Source organism: Anser brachyrhynchus (genome assembly GCF_964034855.1).
Source record: "Anser brachyrhynchus genome assembly, chromosome: 6".
NCBI classification, from domain to species: Eukaryota; Metazoa; Chordata; class Aves; order Anseriformes; family Anatidae; genus Anser; species Anser brachyrhynchus.
In genome coordinates this window covers 24,381,509-24,398,999 of record NC_137700.1, presented here as the reverse complement: position 1 = coordinate 24,398,999, position 17,491 = coordinate 24,381,509, and the positions used below count along the sequence as shown (strand labels likewise).

General features: G+C 37.7%; 1 protein-coding gene across 1 annotated transcript in view; it reads left to right on the top strand.

Moving 5' to 3' along the window:
• LOC308196997 (transmembrane 9 superfamily member 3-like) overlaps positions 1–15,118 on the top strand; it is a 44,403-nt gene extending 29,285 nt beyond the window's left edge. The window contains 6 exon segments of the mRNA XM_080596754.1: positions 7,129–7,268; positions 8,774–8,842; positions 8,932–9,078; positions 9,504–9,587; positions 9,697–9,773; positions 13,776–15,118. Coding sequence (XP_080452880.1) covers positions 7,129–7,268; positions 8,774–8,842; positions 8,932–9,078; positions 9,504–9,587; positions 9,697–9,773; positions 13,776–13,843 — 585 coding nt within the window. The 3' untranslated portion in view covers positions 13,844–15,118.
• Positions 15,119–17,491: the final 2,373 nt, after the last annotated feature.

Here is a 17,491-nt window from a genome sequence, read left to right as displayed (position 1 = left end):
TCTGTTTTTATTAATTGGTCTGTGCCCCAAAGGAATATTGTATTGGTTTATCTTTCCTGAGCTTGCAGCCATGTACAGTACTGTCAGAAAGGTTTACAACAGTCATCTCTGACATGTGTAAAGAGGCTCTGTTTTACTGCTGAGCAAGCATTTGTGATATCAGATTTCTCACTTGTATTCCCATTTGGAGCTCAGAAATGCTGAGGGAAGGGAATTCCACCTGGGTTGAAATTTGTCTTGTAAATCTGTTCAACTGACTTGTATTTTAAGATCATGGAAACATGTATGTGTAAAAGCAAATGGGAATATAAATCTTCAAGGGTCACTTAATTGGGATGTTAGGACTCTTTATACATAGTGATTTTAATGATCTCGAGGTTTTATGAACGTTTGAATCATTATAACTGGTCATAAAACTTCAGTGGAGTTAGCAAACTTTTAGTAGGAGTGGGTTATGGATTGGAAACTTCATCAGAATAAATAATGCTCTAATAATTTTGAATTAACTAATGAAGCTGGTTTGTAGAAGGCAATGAAAATTGTATGAAATTACCATGTTATGCTTCAGTCTGAAGTCCCCGGGAGGCTTTCTAGCTACGTGGATAAGATACCTTTGTATCTTTCTGCTTTTGTTTTTAATGTAGTGAATCTTCCACAATTCTCTACTGTAAACTTGCTGCTGATTTCTTGTTTTCGGGAAGTAAAATCTCTGTCAGCTAAATATACTAAACTCAGAAATGACTTCATTTGCCCTGGGATGTCTTGAAGCCACCCTTCTTGATTTAGTTGCTGGCAAGAATTAACCATTTTTTCTTTGGTACTGTGAAACTGGAAAAAGCAGATACTGAGTTTGAAAAGAATCACTGAGCTAAAAGGTTGCTAAAAGTCTATGCTTAAATATGGCATCCTGTGCTTTGCCCGTTTCGTATTGCTATTTGCCAGTGAACCTCCAGGACCAGTCTCTTCTCTGTGACTTAATCCCTCCCTCGAGACAGATTTTTCTGTTGAAGGTAGGCAAGAGCAGCTGATACTGCTGTCAAACCAAGGTATCCAAGCTAATATGCAGTGGCTACGTCTTCGATCTGCCTGGTATATGCTCTTCTGCATTTTGTATTTAAATGCTCAAATTGATTGGGCCTTTCAGGACCTTCATACACGTCACTGTCATTTCAGTCTGTTTTGTACATCAGAGCTTTGTCCACCTGGAGTATCTTACTCCTGATGTCTGGAATCTACTGAAAGATGTAGTAGGTACTGGGAAGATCCAGAGTTTGTTTGTGCAGTCATTTGTCAGTCTTGTCTCTGCATGTAGCCCCTTTGGATATTCGTGCAAGCTGCACTGTTACAAACATTATGCTGGGAAATATACTGTGAGCAGGAACAAAGGCTTTAATTTCTTCCCTGGGATATCTTTGTTGCCTTTTTCTTCAAAATACAGTAAACAATGTGACAGATTTTATTCAAATATGAGAGCTTTTTAAAACCTAATGGTTTAACGCTTCTAAATCCCTAAGCATATGAAGTTGATATGAAAACCTGTGTTTTCTTTCATCTCTTCATCCTTATAGATAGAGTGAGTGCAGTTCAATTCTTTGGAGCCCAAATTTGTTATTTTGGAATTGTTTTTTGTTTAAAATATCACATTACTGCTGAACATCAGGTACTTCTGAAGGTGTTGTACACCTTGGCTTACCTTCTGTTGATTCTTTGCGAGTGTTTTCAGTGTAATGATCATTTTTCTATTTTGTTGTGTTTGAATTGTAAACAGAAAATGGATCACGGGACAATTGAAATAATTTTAAATAGTGGCAAGTGAAGTGAGCTCTCTTTACTTTTACAAGGAATGTGATGGTAGTCCTACATGAAAATACTTAGGAAAGAATCATGGAATCATTAAGGCTGGGAAAGACTTCCAAGATCGTCTGGTCCAACCATCTAATATTGCCCACTAAACCATGTCCCTCAGTACCACGTCCAGCCTCTTCTTAAAGACCCCCCAGTGATGGTGACTCCACCACCTCCCTGGGCAAAATTATTCATTGAGTAAAAATTCATTCAAAATTACTTATTAAGTAATGCAGAATTTCTGTAGAGTACACCACGATAGAATTTAGAGGCCACCTTAATGCAGGCATTTCACAAGTTGTGTCTAGGTACGTTGTTCTGTGTAACACATAATTTCAAGATTCTCATTATGGCTAGTATGACTAATATTCTGATTGCAGAATCCGAACAGCTTATGTTAAACTATTTAGATTGTACCATTTTTGTTTTGTTTGAGCAGTAGGTTCCTGTATGGCTACCATTTCCGGTATGCATTCTTAATGATTTAATTAAATAAGGTTATTCACATGGAATTTCTCTTGGGATCAGTACCCTAGTGTACGCATCATTTATACCTCGTCTAAACTAGAAAGGTTTCCTCCGACAGCTTAATCCAGGCTGCAGCCATTTCTGACAGCTTTAAGTTTAGTGTTGGCTGCCACTGAAAATGGTCGACCTGATATTCACCACAGATTTTAGTGCATTGAGCCAGATCAGAAAATGATCTGGCTGAAATACTCCTGGCTAAAAATAGAAGGAAAAAAAAAGAAAAAAAAATATACATTTAGTGGACTGATTCTTCAGATTGCTTGAAAATGACTGTGGAATCTTTGTCAAAAACCTCACTTATGCTGAAATAGATACAGCTTAATGCTTCTGGCTACATTTTTTACAGTTCTGTTCTTTACTCAAAGTAGCACCCTAGATTAGCAATATAGTTGTAATAAAATTAATAACACTGTTTTGAAGCCTTCTTTTCTTGTGCGTTTGTCTTGGCAGATTCTGTGTAGAAAACTGTTTCACTGTACAGATTTTGTACCTCTGTACTGCAGGAGAGTTTCATGCTGTCTGAGGGTGCATTTTTGGTAGGTGACAGGAAAGATCAAGCTGCTGCTTTGACAGTTAATTTTTATTGCTTTTCTCCTTTGTGCATTAAGCAGTCAAGGCACCGCAGCCTGCCAGTAGCTGTTTAATATTAGATATGCTCATAAAAATTTTAATTATCACCTTTGAATGAAGTTTAATCTACAGTTGTCAGAAAATATGAAACACATGGCACTCAAACATAAATTATATTCTTCTCAACAATGTTTCCTTTCATATAAGGAAAACTGAATTCTACACATTCAGTCAAGGGCAGTAAATATTCTTCCCCCTCAAAATAAAAAAAAAGGGAGAGGGACTAGAAAGAATGTAAGCTCAGTGAGGTTGATGATCTCTCCTATGACAACTAAAATGTGCAACCTAAGTCACGTACTGATCTATGAATAAGATATTTTATATAACAAAAAATGCAGTGGATGAAATAAGTACGTTTTAATGTACAGACTTGGTAGAAAAACTCATGTAATTTGCCTTCATTTGCATGGATTATGGAGAATGTGTGCTTGCTTTTTCACTGAAAAACTGGGATTTCAGATGTAGTAGATCTGTCTATTCACATAATTTGTGTTTTCTGAAGTGGTAGTTAACAGCATTCTCTGAATTTCTCTTGGATGATGTTACAATAATACTTCTCTTAAAAGGCTCATTAAGACCTAATTCTCACACCTCTGCCTGCTATTATTGATTCTTTTCAAAAATTAAAAAAAAAAAGAAACTTTAGCCTCCCTCTGCTGGGAGGTGTTTCTGTGGGAAGGCAGAGCATGCTTCTGTGTTGATCCTTCCTTCATTTCCTCTTAGCGTTTGTGATGGTGAACCAGAGGCCAGTTGAGCTGCTCTTGCCATTGTAATCTCATTCTTTGAAAGCTGTGAGGCAGAAATCGCTCTTTTTCAGCTTTCTCTCTTTTTTCTTTTTTTTTTCTTTCAGATCAGATACTTATTTACCCCACTACCCTGTGTTTGCTTCAGATTGGCTTTAAACTCTCTAGGCTTAGGCATTGCCAGTCTGCATCCACACTGCCCTAGCAATCTGTGGCAACAGGCAATACTTGTTTAATTTAGGAGGGAGTAGTGTGTTCACCTCAGATCTGAAATTTAAAGGAATATGGCTGAAATGGCAGAAGCAAAAAAAGCTGTCTTTCTCCAGTCATCTCTCACATCCAGAGAAGACTGTTACTGCCAAGAATGAAGAAAGTAATTTTCAGCAAGCGTCAGTCTGAGAAGGTAGGCTACCTTGGGGGTCAGACGGTGAGTTGAAAGCAAGAAAGAAGGCACACATCAGCAGCGTGTGTTGACTAAACAACACCGGTTGCTTTGGCCAGTCTTCTAAGATTAGCAGGTTGCTTTCACCAGGGCAGGGTTATTTCAGAAGACAGAATATCAGCTTGGACAGGTTGTCAGATGCAGGTAGAAGTGGGAGACATTGCTGAGCCTACGCTATGGTCTCCCCTTGCTCATTTAGTTTGCCTTCCTTTGCACTGCAAAATCATCTCAGATGATTTCTAAACTCCTTAGTCACTCTAGGTAAAAAATGCATTCCAAATCCAACAGAACGTAACATTGCATTAAGACAGACGGTGCATTGTTTAACAAAGCACTGGTTTATCTTAGTTCTTACTAGATTTCACCAAAGGTTCTAGCTGTTCTATCTGAAATCTGTTCATTTTTCAACCAAGTAGAATGGAAGATAGTACAACATTATCAGTCATGGCTTGGCTGATCTGATAGTGAAACCACAAGCACTCAATTTTTCTGATGTATGCCAACTGCAGATGTACTGGGGACAGGTTGGCAGTACTTACTGAAGCCGTTATTCAAGGAACATTGGTCTGTCTTGGCTTGTTCTATGTAGGTAAACATTTTTAGGTTTCAGTGCTGCTGGTGAGTCAGTCTCCCAGACAACACAACCACCATGCCCAGCAGGAGGAAGTTGGGCCTACTCCTTGCTCACCTGATTTGATTGCACTCAGCTCTGTAGTTAGTGTCAATGGAGTGAGATGCTGCTGACTGCTTTTCCTCCTCTCTGAGTTCGCCAAATAAGCAATTAAACCTGGATGATTCCTTCCCTGAGGTTATATTATTTCCATGCAGATTGTCTGTGGTCGATGAGTTTTGCAAGACAAGCAATTACAGGCTTGTAGGTTTTGTTCCAGGTGAGCTTGGAATTCAAGGCTGTTGCTGGATAGTTTCTTTCTACACTAAAGTAGTGGATTTGCTCTCTACCAGTATCCCCAGCCAAAGGTTATTTCTAAGATCAAGAAATGAAGCTACGAACACCTTGATAACGGCACTGTAAAAGACGGTTCCAACTGGATGAGTAATATGGATGCCCAGCCCCGCTTCTGCCGAGCTTTGTGTTTGAGCCAGGCCTGAAGCCTATGTGCCAGCACGTGTGGGGAGCACCATGGACAGAGCCAGCCCACCACGCCCTGTGCACGCAGGACGCAGAGCAACCTCTTCTTGCAATGGAAATGGTTTCAATATGGTCAGCTTGAAAATTCTTTGGATCCTGACCATGCCTTAATTCTTGAATGTTTGTCTTCCCCCTACGGCTCAGACAAGCTGAGATTTTTTAGTCAAGATCCGTTCAAGTTTATTTAGTAGTGATATCAGAATGTTATTTATTTTTGTGGTAGTGCTTCTCTTCTCCTGTTATGTTGAAGGGCTTTTAAAGGATTTTAGTAAATGTGGCACTCAATATGTTGTTCTTTATTTCGTAGTTTTTTTGGTGTTTTTCTCTGAAAATTCTCATCTACTCATTCTTTTAGATTGAGTAGCTTTCAAGTGCAGGGTCTGCATCCATTAAGTGATTTATATGCTTCTGTAATTCATTCTTAGGTGACCTCAGTGTCCTGCCTAATAAATTGTGCTTGTTTTGCTTGTGTTTTTCCAGTTATGGAAGATGATAAATGGGAGATATTAAATGTGTATTAAATGTATAGAATCTACTTTATTATTGCCAAGTATAAATGCTACTTAGTTTCTCCTTATTTACTGCTGAGGCTTCAGGTTTTAGTGGCTGATGATATAATGCTTTAGTAACATCTCAAAGAAGTACAAAGCAGTCTGGAGAGTGTTCCTGCTCATTGACCACCTGTTTAGTGTACCCCTTCTGAGAAGCATAAAATCTTGCTCCATCCGACCACAGGCAATGTTTTCCATTCACATCTGGCCCAGGCTAGTGACAGTATGCAAATCAGTAACAGAGGGATAACTCACTCGATTTTGTCAGATGTTACCTTAAACTCATGTGATTGACTTAATGTTGAGTTTGTGTTGAGCTAATGTAGTACAACTCCTCATCTCAAAAAGTTAACAAAATATTTGATGCTAATTCATTTTGTGCTAAAGATTTGAGAGTATTTTATATCTTGCTAAAAATTTAAAATTATCCTGTTTTGGAAGATAAAAATATATTGCCTTCCAGGAATAGCAGAACTACATACTTATGTTGAGGGGAAAAAAAAAAAGGCTCATGATAAACTTCTAAGGAGGATGTTCAATTGCATAGCACAGGAACATTGGCTTGACTTTGCTGCGTTGTGTGTAAACCTAATCTTTGTATGTAAGTAGGGCCATTGTGCTTCTGAACTGAGTATTTTTGCATACCAGAGGTCATTTGTGTTTTTGGCAGCTCTTATTTACCTGGTTGGTTGAAAAAAATCAAACCCAAAATTTTGATTGGTAGCATTCTGACATGGCTTCACTATTCTTGTTTGGGTTCCTTTTTTTGGTTTGGATTAAAAATCTCATACCCATATTTGTCTTAATTATGCATGTGACTGCCTAACTGCTAGATGTTAAGTCCGAGGGATAAATCTGCAAAAAGTTAAGAGAAGCTGACAAAGCTCCAACTGACAAAGCACCATGAAAATTTCAGTTGCATTCCTTTGTGATGCTTTGTGATGTATTGAATATAATGATTAGAGGAAAAACAGTTAAAAAAAAAAAAAAATCTATAATAGTTTTGTTCTCTGAATTGATGTAAGAAATATCCTTAAAACTTTTTAATAACATCTACTACAAAGTTTCTTAGGAAATAAATACTTTAATTAAGTAGATGTATATTGACTAATTCTTCATAACCAGGAGTATGATTCTACAGCAATAACTACTAAGGACTAATATATACAGGATATGTTGGTTATCTTCTTTCATCTTTTTATACCTTTTTTTAATTATTATTTTATTTTTCATTTACAGGTGGCAGTATGCTGCATTTGTTTCTTTGTCATTCTTCCACTGAACCTCGTTGGTACGATTCTTGGCAGAAATCTGTCGGGACAGCCTAATTTTCCATGTCGTGTTAATGCAGTGCCTCGTCCCATACCAGAGAAAAAATGGTAAAGACAACTGTGCATCGTAACTAGATGTATTCACTTCAGTACATTTAAAATGACTTTTCAGGTGTGATCATTAAAAGCCTTTCTAAAGTAACTTTTTTTATTTGCTTTGAGCTGTATCTAGAAGAACACCCGTACTGAGATTTTCTTAGTATTTTTTCTTCTGTTGGATAAAAGCACCATGAGCGGGTAATGGTTAATAGTTGTAGCGGTTCTGGATCACTGGTTTACATTTGGCCTTAAGTACTCTTTCTTCAGTCTCTTATATAAAAGTGATGATTCCAAGCCAGTTCCGATATGGGTATCTTGAAACTAAACCTCACCTCTTTCGTTAATGCCTCTTACAGATTTAGGATTGAATGTGCCTTAGAGGCAGACCTGTTCTGTTTAATGGTTTCTATGTTCAAGCTGAGACATATTTGCAGGGTGAAGGTAGGGAGAAGCTTGCAATGCTCTTCTGCACTTTTGTTGATGGCACAGAGCCTAAAATACTTGAACTATACAGTTTGAATTGTGAATTAATTATTTTTTGAAGTCTATGTAAAGGAGTGCCGGTTCTCAAAAAGTAGTCTTCATTTTTTGGCAAATTTGAATGCAGTCATTTTTTCCTACTAATTTATTTCGGTGATGGAAGCAGCAAGCTATGGAAATGAAAGTATCCTCAGAGGATTTTTTTAATATATTTTTCTTGCTTTTCCTGTTAAGAGGAATGGAACGGTGTTAAGGGGGCACTGAAATGTGTACACCCACAGTAACCAGGAAGTGCAGCACACTTAGTCTCTTGTTAGTGGCAGGTTGTGCAGCTCACATGCTAGGATTTGGTTTATATTTGATTTATATTGTGGCATGTATCTTGGGAATCTGATGGATTTTGCAGGATTAGGATGACAGATTAAAAGAACTAAGATGCTTTCCATGAAGACAATGAAAGTGCACACCATCAATTTAGACAAGTCTTCAAGTAAATGATAAAGGAAGCTGCAAATGAAGTCACAGATTGCTGGCTAGATTCAGCATCATTGCAAGTACTGGGCAGAGATCACCTTTAGTAAGTGACAGGACCATCTGTGGGTAGCTGAGTATCAATTTTTAGCCATGTGCTTATGACTCAGTATAGCATTAAAATGAACACTGGTTCTTAATTATATAAGCATTACTCTGAAATTTTCATTGCAGTATTTGCAGTATCTGTGGTCATCGACAGCACTGAGTTTTTACTGTCTTCATTGAAGGCTAGTGGATGTTATGGGGTTTGATTGTTTAGGCCCTTTTCAGGCAAAAGAGATCCTTTTTGTAGCTGGTAAGACTGGTTAGATTCCTGACCGTAGGCCTGTGGATAAGTGTGAGCCTTATGTTTGTTTCTTACTTCCCCCAAGAAGGACTCCTCCTACCCATACATGACATCCTATTAATTAATCCATATTATTTTCCTGGTTATACGTCTTAATATATGTTTATAAATAAAAGATTAAAGTTGTCCCTAAACTAGTTTTAATGTCTTTCAGGTTCATGGAACCGGCTGTTATTGTTTGCCTAGGTGGAATTCTCCCTTTTGGATCAATTTTTATTGAAATGTGAGTTTGTCAGAGATTTCTCCATTTGATTTAAAAATAATCTAAGTACAATTACAATATCATCTGCATATTTTGTTTGCTCTCTACAGGTATTTCATTTTTACTTCATTCTGGGCTTACAAGATCTATTATGTTTATGGCTTTATGATGTTGGTTCTGGTTATCCTCTGCATTGTGACAGTTTGTGTGACTATCGTTTGTACCTATTTCCTGCTAAATGCAGAGGATTATAGGTGGTAAGTATTCTGTTACTTGCTTAGTTGAACAGACTGTGGAAGTTTTATGGAAAAGCTATGTCTCATCAGTGTAGACAGGTCTTTTCAAAGTATCCCACAAACAGATTTTAGCTCTAGGGAATAAAAGCAGTTCTCGGACCCTTTCTATCCAGGAGCTTTCTCAGTGAGTGCACATCTGTCCATGCATGTATATATGCACAAAAAATATGCTGAAGCATGAAGGAATATAAAGAAGGGTCATCGCTGGTATTAGTGACAGATGTTGCAATGGAAGCTTTTAGCACTTGTAGCAGACAACATGTAGATTTTGTTAAATCTGTAGAACAAAGATGCTTCCTTTTTAGGGCAAGTTTTTAGTGCATTGTGCGTTTTCTTGGGAAGATTTTTGGTTTAGATGTATGATGGGCATTCATGTTTACTTTCAGGCAATGGACAAGCTTTCTTTCTGCTGCATCAACTGCGATATATGTTTACATGTACTCCTTTTACTACTACTTTTTCAAGACAAAGTAAGTGGTAGTTTTCTTTCTTGAATATCAGATTGCCATATTGTCAAAGAAAAATGTGTTGAGAAAGATGAGGAAAAATAACTAGCATAATTTCTTCTCTCTTTTTCAGGATGTATGGCTTGTTTCAAACATCATTTTACTTTGGTTATATGGCAGTATTTAGCACAGCTTTGGGAATAATGTGTGGTAAGTTTCAAATATATTGAAAATTTACTATCAGAATTTTTCAGACTGTCATGTTTCTGGTTTTAGCTTTGTGTTTTGGTGGAGTATGTATGTGGTGCAAGATCTGCTCAAAAAAGTGTACAATCCTTAATTAATCTTACAGTTCTCTGTTTATACTTTGTTCCTACATAATATAGGAGGTTCCCATAGATTGTGTCTTCTGATAATTTGTTTTAAATTTTAAGGAAGAGCATTTATGTATTGTGCAGAGAATTTCAGCCTCCATGCAAGGTTGAAAGACTCCGTATTGGGCAAGAATACAGTAATAGGTTACATTTTTAATGCAGTCTAAATTCTTCAAAGTAAGTTCCAATTTAAGTTGAATCCATGTTAATTTTTTTGGTTTTGAGTTTTTACTGTTGCTCTGGGACGAGGAGCTAGGTACACACATTTAGCTATCGGTGGTGCAATGCTGATGGCACTACCTTCTGCATCCTGTGACGTGTTTATGTGAGGGTGACAGTCCAGAAAAGAATGAAACCTCAAGACAGCATTTGAAAAATGAGTATTGGAATACTCACAGGTGAAGAGAATGCAAAGTGCTCCTGTGTGCAGCTGGGTTTCATTGCTTTTTAAGATACTGTTTTGAGAGGTGTTTAGAGGAAAACATCTCTTGGCATGGAAGTCATCTGATGAAGCCATGTATGCTTATTTAACTGTTAGCTTTATTTTTACTCTTTGCTTTATGACTTTCAGAAAGTGCTACTTTGTTCTTTTGCACTTTACATTACCTGCTTTTCAAGTATGATTCTTATTTAATACTTTCCTTCCTACCAGTGAATAGTCCTATAGCCTCTAGTGGAAGGCTTTCTCTCAGTTAGATATTTGAGGCCCATCCCCAAAGGGTAATTTTACTATGCTTTTTGAAGGGGGGAGGGAAGGAATCAGCTCTTAGCCGCCGAGTACCTGTTACCCATTTCTCTTGTGAAATCTAATCTTGCCTCATTGGGTTCTTGGCACATTACAAGACTTCCCTGCTGTTCTGGTAGTCTTGCAGCCATTTTTTTTCTTTAATAGGCTTATACTTTTCAGCTCTAATCTTTTCTTTATAAAGTGCTCAGGCTGGTATTGATTAAAATGTCTATGATGCAGAAGCCAAGCTTGCCCACTAGTTCCAGTAATTAAAATGTTTTGTGTCCTTTTTAACATGGAAAAGGAAGATTGTAAAATGCTTTCCTGTCATGGTAGGACGCTACCCGATAGAATATTGGAACAAATTCTAAATCTATTCAGAATCAGATTTCATACACACAAGTATTTTCTTATTTCCACAACCGTATTGAGATTTTTTTTCCTTTTTAATTTTTAACTTTGTTGGAAGAGAAGCTGTGAGATTCCTTTTTACTGAGAACTCCTATTTTCAGCATGCTGGGGGAAGAAAAAAAAATCCCTATCAAAAGCATTTGTCCAGGGAACTTGCTGTCATTGAGATCTAACAACATGTCAGCACACAAGCTGCACAATGCCATAGTGACTACATCTCTGGTGAAAGCGTGTAGAGCTGTGCTTTGGATGCTCATGTAAATTAGCATGTTCAGCATCACACAGCCGGATATAAAACAAACTAGTTTGGACCAAGGCAGTAAGCTAGTATCTTCCAACTCTTGTTTTCAGCGCTTCTGATTATGTTTACTGAACTCAAATCCCACATGTAGTAGGATGCTTTGATACAAAGTTTTTTGCCCTCTACAGAGCATCTAAGCCCAGGGACTGGACAGTAGGGAGCCATGAGAACTTCCAAATCTTTTGAGCTCCTCATACTTGCCTCTTAGTGCCAGAGAACAAAATTGATTCATGAACTCAGTGTATGGCTTAGGAATTAAGTAGTATAGAATGGTCTTTTGCAATACCACGCTTTGGCATCCAGATAATACTGTAAGTGTGATTGAAGGATGTTTGAAAAGCTTACGTGCTTACAAAGACACAGCTGTAGTAAGTGCTAATTGGCTTGAAGTAATAGATGGGAAATAATCTATGATTTCTTTGCAGCTGCTCTTCCTTGCTATTTGGCTTATTTTGGGTTCTGTTCATTTAAAAGGCTTGTTCTGCTGAAATACGCTTACAGTCTATTTCTGCTAAACCTATGTAGGCTAGAACCAAATTAAACACCTTATCAGGTGATTAAAAAAGAATTAATGCGATTGCTTTTTTATTTAAACAAGCCTGCATTTGTCTCAGGAGGGCATTCCTTAATTGTTTGTCATCATTGTCTGGTGTTCCTCACCCTCCCCCTGCTTTTATTCAACTCCTGTGAAGTAGCCTTGAGGATTAATTTGCTGGCTTGGACGTGGCCATGACTAGTACTTCATGGATAAGGCTGCTGTGGTTCGGGATGGGTTGTGACTTGTTTATGGAATTTAGAGTTGTGGTCTCCTGTGACTGCTGCTGTCTACTCTTCCCCCTCACTTCCATCTCATGCACACATTCTACAGATCCCAAATGAACCACAATTAGTGCTTTGCTCTCCTAAATGTCTGTAGTATCTGGCATCACATTACTAGAGAAACCCTCAAAGAACAAGTTCTGTGATGCACCTGAGTTTAGGATCTGAAATGAACCTTGGATCCATTCACAGTAGCTGCTTTAATAGGCAAAAAGTGATGTCTTAAAACAGGGGTCCAGCGCCCTTATTTTGTCCGTTTGCTGCCTGCAACAGAAGATGAGTTCCTCCACAGTCTACAGAACAGTCTGTGTGCTTCTGTTTGACTCCAAGCTTATGTCACCTCTGCACGTCATTGCCAGGCTTCCTCTGCTGCATCCTCAGCACGCTTGCTTGTGAGCAGCAACCTGATCTTGTATGCACTGTATTAATTTTAATTGGACTCTACTTTGTCCAAGTTTGTAATACAAGTACTTCATTTGCTGACTAGTGGAATGATTGTCATGATATTTTACACTGCTTGAAATGCCATGCAACAACACAGACTGACTCTACAGGCTCTTTATTATTCCAGTGGCACTGGAATCATTCATCAGGTTTGCTTTGTGCAGATCTCCTGATTTCATATGAATGTTGGGCTTTGGGGGTCTGAAAACCAGAATTCTGTGCAGGTTTAATGGCTGGACTCATGAACTACTTGAGCAGTCCCCAGGATTTAAAGAATTGTCCCAATTCTAAATAAATCTGTGGTCAGCAAAGGTAGCTGAAAGAAAAGCACTGGACAGTTCACTGCAGATATTGTATGACAATGATGCTTAATCAGCCTGGCAAAACAGGTTCTGGGTTTCACCAGTAGGCTGCTGAATCTCTTTCTGAGAAGAGGTCCTGGTCCTGTGCACTTTTTTTTTAAATTTTCCAGGTATCCTTACTCCTGCAGTATTTTGGATTTAGCATAAACTGTTGCCCCTATCAAAAACGCAGTGACCTGTTCTTTTACTACGTCTGTGACAATGCATAATCTGCTCATGACTCTTACTAATTTGAAAACCACAGGTTGCAATTTCCTTTAACTACTAACTGCTACTAGTTTAATCTCTTTGTACAGACCTCCTTGGAGTTTAAGACTCCTGGGATGGGGATCTATTATTGTTCGTGCCTTGTAGGAAGGAAAAAGCCATCTGCCAATAAAACACTCATCCAGAAGGCATGCAACTTCTAATAAAAACCCGCCCTCCCATCCACCTTCCCTGCAGAGTGGGTGATTGTATGTTTTTTACCCTCTGTTCAGAAAAAGGGACCTGCTTATTGGCAGCAGTGGGGGAGCCGCTATATTTATCGAGGCCAAGTGAGCATGGCCTCTTGGTAAGATGGCTTAATAGATTTAGTTTGCTAGGCTAGGGGAGTTCTTGCCAGACGTTCACTGGGAGCATGGATAATTGGAATTTGAGAAAAATATTGCAAGTAAATAATTTTCTGTGTGCAGAGTGCATGGTTTTATGTGACTCTGTTGAAGTGTGTGTGTGTTATTTCTGATTTATTTTGATCAGCTCTAATGTATTCGACATCTTCTGTTTATTTTGCAGGAGCTATTGGTTACATGGGAACAAGTGCCTTTGTTCGTAAAATCTACACTAATGTGAAAATTGACTAAGGAAATAAGAAAATTGAACTATGGATCAGTTCCTGTTTTCAGGGGGATGAACTTGCACAACAAAAAGCGCGAGAAGAGATTTGGGTTTTAACACTGGGCACTATATGGGTCTCCATTTTGTGGATGGCTTAAAGTAACATCTATTTCATTGATCCTAGGTTCTTACTGACTGCTTTCTCCAACTGTTCACAGCAAATGCTTGGATTATATGCAGTAGGCATTACTACAGTACGTGGCTAATCTTCCCAAAAAAAAAAATAAGGAAAAAAAACCTAGCTCGTTAAAGATGAATAGACTAGCTCTCTTCAGTGAAGAGGACAAACAGTTTATTTAAAGCATTTGTTCCATTCAATAAAAAGAGGGAAACTTGGCTGCTAAAACTACTTGATTAGTAGTCTTCCTGGTACTTAACATTTCTAAATTATGTAAAAATGCTGTTCCAGAAAGATTACTTTTCTGATTTTTACTGCCATTGCCAGGATAGGAGGTATGTTTTATATTTTGAATCCAGGTGCTTTTGGGTTATTTGCAGTATCAACTATACCCTACACATTTGTTTAAAAAATAATTTAAAAATATATAAAAAACCCACCTGCATGTAATATATCAGCTATTGTTCTAGTTGGACCAACTTCCCTTTATTTATCTTTAAAGTAATATCCAGCAACATCTTAAATCCATCCAAAGAAAATACAGTTTGAAGACGGGGTATGTTCTCTGCAATGCAATTTACTGTACAGTTAGAAAGCAAAATGTTAAATGAAGAGGATTGTTTGTTTTTTAATAAACACTCTGAGGTCTAGATTAAAACAAAACCAACATTTTAACTGAATGTCTAAAGTGATTCTCCTTTTCTTTCCAAGTTAGTCTTGCATATTTTTTTTTGGTTTGGGTTTGAATGAGAATTTTCCTTTAGACATACAAGGGGTAATAAGTGTATATAACATTAAATAATGTAACTTAGGTGTAGATCCCAAATGTATTTGGATGTACAGATTTACTACAGAGTACTTTTCTGATGATTCGGTGTAAAAAATGTGTGAATTTGGGTGGCTTTTTACATCTTGCCTGCCATTGCATGAAAAGTTGGGGTTTCTTCACAATGTGTGTATGTCATGCTTTTCTGTTCCTTTTCCTTTCTGAAGCTCTTACAGGACTTAAATTTGTAATTTAGAACATTTTAATTTTTGTTAATCCTATCTGGACACTTGTAACATCAAAAGCACAGATGCTTTAGAGTGTTCAGAAAACTAAAATAAACTTTTCAGACAAAAATATTTTGATTGTGGAAACAGATGAGTTTGCAGTTGAAAGTGTTTGAAAAGGCAATACCGCTGAATGCCAATTTCTGCATATGATATTATTATGGTTTTCAAATATCCAAGTCCCACACTTTGAATTCAGAATTTGCTTGCAACTGTATTGTACAATACAGCTCCAAAGTGGATGACCAGCCCAAAAAGATTCTTCTTGGCTGAATTCTTTGTGGAGAAATATGTTTTGTGATCCAGCTAGTGTACTGAGAAAAAAGGGGGTAAGCACAGACTGAAATAAATGGGCAAATAAAGTTAAGTCTTTCTAAGATGACTGTTAAATATGCACTGTATTAGCTAGAAAAATCCTGAGTGTGTTTGTGACAGATTTAAGAGCCGCTTGGCTTGATGGATTTGTGTTTTGTTTCTTTTGGGGGGGTGGCGGGAGGGGGCATCTGCCGTATCAGGATGTTTTTATCACTGTGGCTGTCTGAAATACAGCACCAGCCACGGAGAAGGCAACTTCCTGAATTTAAAAAATGAGCAAAGTGGTTGTATTGATTAGTACTGTATTGTCTCCATAAAAAGTATTGATAATGCAGTAGCCACAATGAGAAACAACCGTGCTTCTGCAGGGGTGGGTTGGGGAGAGGGGGAACTGAACTTACAGTTAATACTGAGAAGCGATGCATCCTGCTGTATATAGCTTCGGTAACGTATTTGAGCTTTCAGCTCTGATTTTCTTGGCCAATTTTAACCAATCTCTCAGAAAATAATTAAGTTTTGCTTCAAGTGAATGGTTGGTGTCTGTAGCTGAACACTCTGCCATTTAACAGAAGATAATTCTTTTTTTATTAAAGTACAGGCTGATTTTGAGATGGGCTCATAAACTGTATCAACAGTTAGTTTTCCTTTGTTCCAAAACATGGAGACTAAAAGCAAAAAATGGGGTTTGTACTCGTTCTTGCTTGTGCATATGGATGGGAGAAGCCCTCTGTTCATCCATGTTCTTGTAAACCTAAAGTGAGAAGCTATTATCTCCACACAATAAATACATTAAGTACTCCTCTGAGATACAAGTTTTTTAAAGGGAATATTTTGATAATGGGTCTGTTTCTCTATTTAGAGCACTGCTATGTGATTAGTCTATCAGAAATGTCACTAAATGGTTTGTGAATTTCATTTAATCACTTTTTAATGCCACAGAACAGTGGGCTGCCTACTTGCTTTCTCTATCCTCTGGCATTATAAGCTTTTGCATATCCAGATAGGATTGTATAGCTTTTAAAGTGACATTGAAAAGATACTGCACAGGCATTGCTTTTCTTTCTGCAAGCACGTTCCTCTGGAGAAGTACTGTGCTTAAATAATTGACATTTTTGTACTTCCACCGTAGCACATGAGTAAGTTGGGATTTTACTTTGCTTTCCCCCTTCCTTTTGGTTTCTGAAGGAGTGCAAAATGTGACCAGTTTTGAACAGCTTGTCTCTATGGTTGCTGTTTGGGGTAGGGCCATTTATTTGTGCACCCCCAAAAAAATGTGGATATGGTGTGAACCATCTTGCTTAATAGAATTTGGAAGTTCTCTGCTTAGATGATGTAGTCCTTCCTCTTTTATGGAAGAAATAAAGATGCTACAGACAACGCTCCTCTTTCCATGGTTGTTTCTTAGGATTTTCTGGTTCTTGAATTGAAGCTTTTGATGACTCCACAGCTGGCCATTCAGTGCTTCTCCAATTTCTGGGGCCAGAGAATTGAGCAAATAGTTGTGTAGTGATAGCCAATATTGATCAAATGCTTTAGATATATACAATTTAAAATCTTATATATTGTGGCAGAGTACATACAGAAAGCACCTCTGGTACTTTCTGTATGAGAAGTGCATAAACACTGGATTGGGTGTAATGGAGACTGCAAATAAGTATTACATTATGCTCCTTTCTGATGTCTGAACATTTTGAAACAAGTTACCTATTAATTCCTCTCCAGATTTACATTCCAAAGTGTGTAAAGGGCACACATTACTTTCTGTAAAATAGTGTAGGAGTACTTTTCACAAGTTTCAGATATTAAATATATATATATATACACCATTAATATTATGCTTTTGGTGTTATAAAACTGGGTAAAATTGGTAACATGTTTTAAAATATTTTTATCAAGGGGCATCTACTAGCTTTTGTGAAGATTTGCATTTCTTATCACCATCATCACTGCACAGGTAACTCAAATGAGAGTTATGTTTTGCTCTGGCTTCAGCATCAGTAGCGTCCAGCCAGTTTGCCTGATGAAGGATATGTAGGCAGCTTTACTGAAGACAGCAGAGTTGCATAAGTGTGACTGCATCAGCAATTACTCCTGAAATGTGTCAGAAACGTATGAGCTCAGGAAAAAA